The sequence below is a fragment of the Pelobates fuscus genome, chromosome 10 (assembly GCF_036172605.1).
Source record: "Pelobates fuscus isolate aPelFus1 chromosome 10, aPelFus1.pri, whole genome shotgun sequence".
Lineage (NCBI taxonomy): Eukaryota > Metazoa > Chordata > Amphibia > Anura > Pelobatidae > Pelobates > Pelobates fuscus.
In genome coordinates, this window is record NC_086326.1 from 27,326,203 (window position 1) to 27,335,182 (window position 8,980).

General features: G+C 42.4%; 1 protein-coding gene across 1 annotated transcript; it reads left to right on the plus strand.

Annotated features, from left to right (window-relative positions):
* The first annotated feature begins 449 nt into the window (after positions 1 to 449).
* Positions 450 to 5,753, plus strand: LOC134574679 (homeobox protein vex1-like). Its single transcript, XM_063433803.1, has 3 exons — positions 450 to 708; positions 3,102 to 3,355; positions 5,394 to 5,753. The coding sequence occupies exons 1-3, from the start codon at positions 450 to 452 to the stop codon at positions 5,751 to 5,753; spliced, it is 873 nt and encodes a 290-aa protein (XP_063289873.1).
* The last annotated feature ends 3,227 nt before the right edge of the window (positions 5,754 to 8,980 follow it).

Sequence of the window (8,980 nt, forward strand, 5' to 3'; positions counted from 1 at the left end):
TTTGTCAACAAAAATCCATTGTTTTGGAATAAAATGGTTTACAAGGTATTAACCTAATTTATCTGTTTTTAATCTCTTCCAAAACAGAGCATTTTTAGCTCTTACTCTTCAAAATGATATGAATCTTATCCTATTAAACAGTGAATTTCTTTAATAATGAGACAATGCAATCGTTATGGTTTTGATTTAATTACTGGGTAAGACATGAACTTGGCGCCACATTGAATATAGAAGTGGTATTGGATTGAGGAATTAGACGGATATGACAGTCTCCTAAAATGTAGATTACAGTAACACCCAATAAAACCATTGTAGCAGTTATCATCACAAGTCAAGAAGGCTCATTACACCCATAGTGGCTCCAGGCTTTATATATGCCTGTAAGTGTCTGGGAGAGGTTAGTTTGGCCAATTTAGTAGGAAGAAAGAGGACTTCATCCAAGCTCTGAAATGGAGAAGAGGACATACACTGTGGAGTGGCTATCTGAGAGTAGCAAGAAAAGCTGCACTCAGCCTAATGCGGCTTTTAAACAGCACAGACCGGCCCCTGGTTCCCAGTTCAAGGACAGAGACAATGTTGCTATGTCTACGGGTGGGCACAACTCTATACCCAACATTGGTTACAGAAGAAAGGACAACTATGGTGTCAAGAAACTGCTTGGTGACGACAGGGCTGCCGCACCGCTGTCACTTAAGCAGATATCACAAGGTATTTATTTATTATTTTGCTATTATTTTTATTTCAGAAATAAAACAAAACATTTTTTTCATGCCTGCACCTATGGCTACAGTAAATCCATGTATACACCTGGAGGGGCATATGTGTCCGTGTAGCTAAAATTGTCTTAAGGCAGACAGCATTTCACAGAACTCATAGAGAGAGATAAAGGCTGTATATTTAGTCAAATCTTGTTTTATGACTGATATAAATATATATATATACACACACACACACACACACATATTTATATACACACATATGGTAAATAATTTATATAACAATGTTTGACTAAATACATAGCCTTGTTGCAAAGTTTCTATATTATATATATTAGTATTTTTACTTTTTTTTTTGGTTAACTGTAAATACATGATTATAAAAATATCTTTTGTATTTTAGTAACTTTTTAGGATGTATTTGTTAAACAGTGAATTCTAAAGAAGTGATTTTGTTGCAAAAATATCCAATTTAGATATATTTTTTTTATAGAAAGGTGTGCAACTCCGTTTTTACTTTACTGTTTAGTGTATAACCCCCTCTAGGAGTAGTAGGCATGAGTTGATCAGTCCCTCCAGCTGAACTGTACAGTATCTGTTACAATCTGTAGAATGAATTAAACACAAACTAAAATGATTCTGTACAATGCCCTAATCTAGAGATGTCAAACAGCAGATTAGATTGTGTTTAGAACCAATGTATTGGAAATAGGGACATCTGTGCGACAAAAATGTATTGCATAAGTAAAGAAGTGTTCTTATTAAATATATATATATATATATATATATATATATATATATATATATATATATATATATATATATATATGGAAAAGGGGAAAAAATCTAAATTGGCAATTTTTTTTCTTCAAAACTCTCTCATCACTAAAATCAAATTGTCATGAATTCAAAGTGAATTTCAAAATTTAGGGCAAAACAATGAAATTAAAGCTATAGCTGATTTTTAAGCTATTTGGCCCATAATTAGAAGTTCAAGTTGAATTTCAGACTTTTGACACTTTAGTAAATAAATTGGTCAGGATCAGGATTATTCACTGAACACTGATTTGTAGCAAACTGAAATTGAATGGTGAATGTAATAATGGATTGAGGGAAAATATAATAATCTGTTCTAATCAAGGCTTGTCCGTTTTAGCCTACATTTTGCTATTTGGATTTTTGTTAACTTGTAGTTTAGTTGATAGCTAAACTAAATGTTTCTGGTCAGATGTCAGCCCCCAGGATGTGTTGTGAATGCATACAGTTATTTGCTATTGTGTGAACTGTCACCAATTCACACTGAATTAAAAGTAAATATGAAAGTGTATTGAATTGAAAATCCTATTGCAAACTGTAGGAAAAAGGCGCTAGTTTTCATAATTTAATAAAATGTTCTAATCTTTTAAACCATGTGTTTACATTACCCGTTTGCAAGCAGTAAAGTTCTAGAACAGCAGTTTTATAGTGGATTCCAATGGTTGTCATTACAACCATTACAGGCGCCATTTCTTCTTATGCAGTTAGGACTCTAAATCTTTGAATATTAAATGGTCATTTCATTTTTAGTCTTTTTTTTATGGAGAAGGGACAGGTAAACTGATTATCTTGTTCTTCTCTTAACCCCTTAAGGACACATGATGGAAATATTCTGTCATGATTCCCTTTTATTCCAGAAGTTGTGTCCTTAACCCCTTAACCCCTTAAGGACCAAACTTCTGCAATAAAAGGGAATTATGACGTGTCACACATGTCATGTGTCCTTAAGGGGTTAAGGACCAAACTTCTGGAATAAAAGGGAATCATGACGTGTCACACACGTCATGTGTCCTTAAGGGGTTAAGGGGTTAAAAAATGTTTGTTCACTAAACTTAAATGTAGAGAAAACCAAATTGAACAATTTAGGCAGAAATAGTAAATTTGGAAACATTTTGTAATTTGTCTTTAGTCACGGCCTATCAGGCTACATTTCAAAATTTAGCCTGATAGGCTGTGACTACAGCCAAGTTACAGAATGTTACTACATTGTTTCATCTATAAAGTTATTCATTAAACTCCAAATTGTATCAAACTAAAATGCAAATTGCAAAATGTAGATTAAAGATAACCAAATTGTATTGGTAGTGGAGGTAGAGAAATTTTCTGCCTATATTTTACCATCTGGATTTCAACTCCAAGCAATTTGGAATTTAATGAATAAATCTCTTTGGTTTGTTCAATAAATGCTGAACTGTATTAAACAACTTCTCCAACTGCTAGTCTAAAATTTGCAATATATTTTTTTTAATTCACTATAATTCAGCTTTTAGTAAATTTATAGATTGGTCATCAGCTCCTCAATAGTCATTGATAAGTTGTTTCATTTGTTTGGTCTGAATTGTTTTACAGAACCCCCTGCGTTAAGGGAAGGGTCTGCTACCAGATCCAGCCCTTTAAAGGATGATGATGGCTGCTCGGATGTTGACAGCTTAAAAAGCACAGAGTCCACAGCATCAGAGGATGATGCATCGTCCTCCAGACCTCGAACAAAGTTTACAGAAGAGCAACTTCAGGAACTAGAGAAGAGCTTCTTGGAAAATCGATACATTGGAGCCAGTGAGAAGAAGCGGCTGTCCAGGGTCCTGAAACTGTCAGAGACACAGGTAGGTGTAGAGCTGGACTCAATTTTTTATTTGCTGGAGAATGAGATGTCCTGAGCTGGAGCAATATGATTGCGTAATATCAATATTCTTTACATTTTGTCTAAGTGGACTCCACAGAAAGCTATGATAGATATCCCAATCTATTATAATCACATAATGTTAATAAATTAAAGGACCACTATAGTCACCCAGACCACTTCAGCTCAATTAAGTGGTCTGGGTGCCAGGTCCCACAGGTTTTAACCCTGCAGCTGTAAACATAGCAGATTCAGAGAAACTGCTATGTTTACATTGCAGGGTTAATCCAGCCTCTAGTGGCCATCTCCACGACAGCCGCTAGAGGAGGTTCCCGACGCTCAATGCGTAAATCGCATTGTAATGCTTTCCTATGGGCGGTTTGAATGCGCACGAAGCTCTGGCTGCACATGCGCATTCTGCTCCACTCGGAAGCTGTTGTCAGAGGGGAGGAGAGGTCACCAGCACTGAATTAAGGTAAGTGGCTGAAGGGGTTTTAACCCCTTCAGCCCAGTGGGTGGGGGGCCCTGACATGGGGGAGAAACCTTTAGTAAAATCACCTTTTTACTGTGACCGGAGGGGGTTTGGTCATCTAAATATATTGTCAGATATCTAATGATACAGGTTTGTATATTAAGCATGATGATCATGCAGGATGCTGCACAGGGACAATTAAAAAGTATAACAGTTTTAATCACAGCAAAGTTAACAAGGAATTGGCAACATAACTTCACAGTGATTAGCCCTTAAATGACCACTATAGTGCCAGGAAAACACTTGTTTTCCTGGCACTATAGTGCACTGAGGGTGCCCCGACCCCCAGGGCCCCCCTCCCACCGTGCTCTAGGGGGTGGAAGGTGTTAAATGTACCTCTTTTTCCAGCACTGGGCGGGGAACTCTCCTCCTCCATATTGCCGTCATCGTCTGAATGCGCATGCACGGCAAGAGCTGCGCGCGCATTCAGCCAGTCCATAGGAAAGCATTCTCAATGCTTTCTTATGGACGCTGGCTACTTCGCACTGTGAAAATCACAGTGAGAAGCGCGGAAGCACCTCTAGCGGCGGTCAATGAGACAGCCACTAGAGGCTGGATTAGCCCTATTATAAACATAGCATTTTATCTGAAACTGCTATGTTTATAGAAGAAAGGGTTAATCCTAGCTGGACCTGGCACCCAGACCACTTCATTAAGCTGAAGGGATCTGGGTGCCTATAGTGGTCCTTTAAAGAGAATGCAAACGCATTGAGAACACAAACCTGTATTCCAAAAGCTATAGTTGCTCTGTTGCTATCTAGTTTGATTGACACCCCCATCTACCGTTAAATATATAGTTTGTATTTATTTTAAACTTACATTTTCACAGTGCTGAGACTCCCCTCGGCACTGCTCACCTCTCCTAATCCAGTAGCGTCAGCAAGGCGGCAATGGTCCAATCCAAAATTCCTCCTATAGGAGCCTTGTGCACCTGATGTGCTTGCAGAGGCACCTCTAGTGGCGGTCAGTGTAACAAGCGCTAAGAGAAATATTTAACCCTTCAAAGTTAGATATTGCTGTGTCTGCAGTCCTTTAAAATTGTCATGCAACAATTGCCAAGGACCCTGCCTGCAGCAACATTTAGGCGTGACATAGTAGCGCAGGGCATAACACTTTAGATTATAATTTTTTTAAGCTCTTAAATATATTTGGACACATAAAATATACAAAGTGTGGCAGTTGTGGAAGAGAAGAATTACATGAAACATTCTAGCTGGTACCATTTTTTATGCTCAGAATTGCACTTGTTTTGGGGAGAAACTTTGAATTGGTGCAGCTCAAGGGTGCCCAAAACGGTTAGACCCAGATGTTTGAAAACTCCAACTTCCATGATCCTTTGCCATTCTACAGGCATGCAAAGCATAGTCGGAGGTCTAGTTCTACAACATCTGGGATTCTACCTTTTGGGCACCCCCAATGTAGCTTATTGAACTTTGTAAATACCTTTTACATGAACACAATGCTAATAAAATATTTATTGTGCTTTCAGATTAAAACATGGTTTCAGAACCGGAGGATGAAATATAAGCGACAAAAACAAGATGCCCGAGTGGACGCCATTTTTTCCAGACTTTACTTTCCGTACTACGGCTATCCAGACATACAAACCCAAAGCTGCTCTCTACAGCCAGATGTTGCGATGCCTTTACCACCTCTTGCACCTCTCCCACCACAACCGGCAACTCTACCTTACAGTTCAATGCACGCAGCCATCAGAGCAGGCATACCAGGACATCACCCACCAACCAACATACTGCCCCCCACTAACTTCAGGCCCTGCCCCCTGCCCTCGATGTACCTTCGACCAATGCTCAATGAAGGAGGTGGAGTGAGATACAGCCAGTACTAATGGACAACGTTTACAAAAGTTTATTGTTCTTATAGCATGTTCTAATAAGTTATTTTCATGTAAAACTTTGTATATACAGTTACATATTAAAATTTTATTGTTAAAGTTACAACAAATTACTTATGCTGACCCTATATCTGCCAGAATTGAAAAAAATATATTTTAAATCTGGGGCTTCCATAAAAACACTCCAAACACCTAAAGAACTTTAGCTTGTGGATTTATAAAGTAACCTGGTTACACCCCCTGGATGCCAGATAACCGGTCCCGTTACTTCCTGTTATGGTTTGCTCAGTGGAGCTCAGACTCAAGAGGAAGCAATTGCGCAGAGCACCTGCCTTGCAAAGACGTCTCATTGTGCTGCATTGGGAAGTCTATTGGCCAGTCACAGAATGACTGGGCGGAGTTACAAGGGGAGAGCTTGCACAGGCTACAGACTATTGCAAGCAGCTTTAAGATGCCTACAATAAAAAAAAATACAAAAATACAATCAAATATATATATATAAATTAATTAATTAAAATGCATGCTTGTTTTCATTTGGGGAGGAGGGTAAGTCTACCATATTACTTTAAAAATCCATTTGAGTGTCCCTTTAAATACGTCCTACATGAATGTAGTTCAAGCACAAACACAACTAGGGGTTTATATGCTATACACCGAAAAGTAGTAAATGGAAAACCAAAACTACAAAATCTAGACACAAAAGTATGATTTGGAAGATATCAACTAAACTGTATAGAGACACATCCTAGATCTATTAACCTAAAATGTTGCAATCAAGATTCCATTTAAGGGTTTAGCAAATGATACCCATTACAGGTTTGAGAGAAGGACTAACCAACCACTACTATTGCGTGAAAACAGAAGCCCCAAACTTCTCTTTACCTGCCCAAAAGTAATGCTATCTGCAAAATACAACTTTGGCTATTTAAAAGGAGACATTTTAAAATCAAATCAAGAAGTTATATCAGTTCCATCGAGTTTAGCTATACATTTTATTTTTTTACCACTTGTACAGATGCATTTCACACACTGTGTTCTACTTAAAAGCCTTGACCCGATGCATTCCTTTGCCAGGGTTTTGGGGAGCTTATGGATTCAAATATCAGATGTGTCCCAGTTTTAGCATGCCTCTTACTTCCCAGAGGAGCTGTGAGGATGAAATACCATCACCATATAGACCAGTGTCAAACGTTAATGCCATTACTAACCACTGGAAGCAAACATTAGCCCGGTCTAACCCCAACTGGGCACTGCTTATTGCTCTCCTGGCTAATTGATCACAGTGAGAACCAAGTCAGTTATTAGCAACCAGGACATTCACCATTATACTGGAATGTCTCACTGCTGGGGTCAGTCGCTGAGTAGAACTGATCCGAGTGGATGTCAGCAGTTCTATGAAAAGTAACTGAAAGCTAAGTCTGTTATAGGAAGCCTCAGTAGACGCTATGTTACAACTGGATGCTCCATGACAGCTGCCAGTCACAGGCGTGCAGTGTCCTTCCTTTGAGACCATGTGTGCACCTTCGACTTGCACTAGTGATAACAGATTTTTAGTTATTCTTTTGACAGAACACACTGTACATTGTAACACACTGGTTAAGGGGATACAGAGAACAAAGTCATAAGAACTATATGCACAACTCTAAAATTATAAAGTCCATTTAATGATTTTCCCCTCCCCTTCCAAAAGTATAAATCACAAATAAATAACCCAAAAAATTAAATTTAAAAAAATATATATAAAAAGGAAGTGATGTTTCAGGCACCAGATTATCCAGCAGTCTCCAGTGTAAGTAGATTACTCTTCACAGTCATTATATTCTTGTTGAGAAGTGGAGGCCTGGAATGTGGTTTGTGTAAAGAATATAGGCCAGACAACACGAATAGTGGGTAATACAATGTCTGGTTGCATGGGTGGCCCACCCTGCAGCCCTTGCATGGGTGGCCCACCCTGCAGCCCTTGCATGGGTGGCCCACCCTGCAGCCCTTGCATGGGTGGCCCACCCTGCAGCCCTTGCATGGGTGGCCCACCCTGCAGCCCTTGCATGGGTGGCCCACCCTGCAGCCCTTGCATGGGTGGCCCACCCTGCAGCCCTTGCATGGGTGGCCCACCCTGCAGCCCTTGCATGGGTGGCCCACCCTGCAGCCCTTGCATGGGTGGCCCACCCTGCAGCCCTTGCATGGGTGGCCCACCCTGCAGCCCTTGCATGGGTGGCCCACCCTGCAGCCCTTGCATGGGTGGCCCACCCTGCAGCCCTTGCATGGGTGGCCCACCCTGCAGCCCTTGCATGGGTGGCCCACCCTGCAGCCCTTGCATGGGTGGCCCACCCTGCAGCCCTTGCATAGGTGGCCCACCCTGCAGCCCTTGCATAGGTGGCCCACCCTGCAGCCCTTGCATAGGTGGCCCACCCTGCAGCCCTTGCATAGGTGGCCCACCCTGCAGCCCTTGCATAGGTGGCCCACCCTGCAGCCCTTGCATAGGTGGCCCACCCTGCAGCCCTTGCATAGGTGGCCCACCCTGCAGCCCTTGCATAGGTGGCCCACCCTGCAGCCCTTGCATAGGTGGCCCACCCTGCAGCCCTTGCATAGGTGGCCCACCCTGCAGCCCTTGCATAGGTGGCCCACCCTGCAGCCCTTGCATAGGTGGCCCACCCTGCAGCCCTTGCATAGGTGGCCCACCCTGCAGCCCTTGCATAGGTGGCCCACCCTGCAGCCCTTGCATAGGTGGCCCACCCTGCAGCCCTTGCATAGGTGGCCCACCCTGCAGCCCTTGCATAGGTGGCCCACCCTGCAGCCCTTGCATAGGTGGCCCACCCTGCAGCCCTTGCATAGGTGGCCCACCCTGCAGCCCTTGCATAGGTGGCCCACCCTGCAGCCCTTGCATAGGTGGCCCACCCTGCAGCCCTTGCATAGGTGGCCCACCCTGCAGCCCTTGCATAGGTGGCCCACCCTGCAGCCCTTGCATAGGTGGCCCACCCTGCAGCCCTTGCATAGGTGGCCCACCCTGCAGCCCTTGCATAGGTGGCCCACCCTGCAGCCCTTGCATAGGTGGCCCACCCTGCAGCCCTTGCATAGGTGGCCCACCCTGCAGCCCTTGCATAGGTGGCCCACCCTGCAGTTCTTGCATAGGTGGCGCATCGTGCAGCGGTTGTATTGTTTGAGTAGGTTGTAGAGATTGTATTGGGGGTAGAGGTTGGATAGGTCTCGGAGTTAGTCGGGAC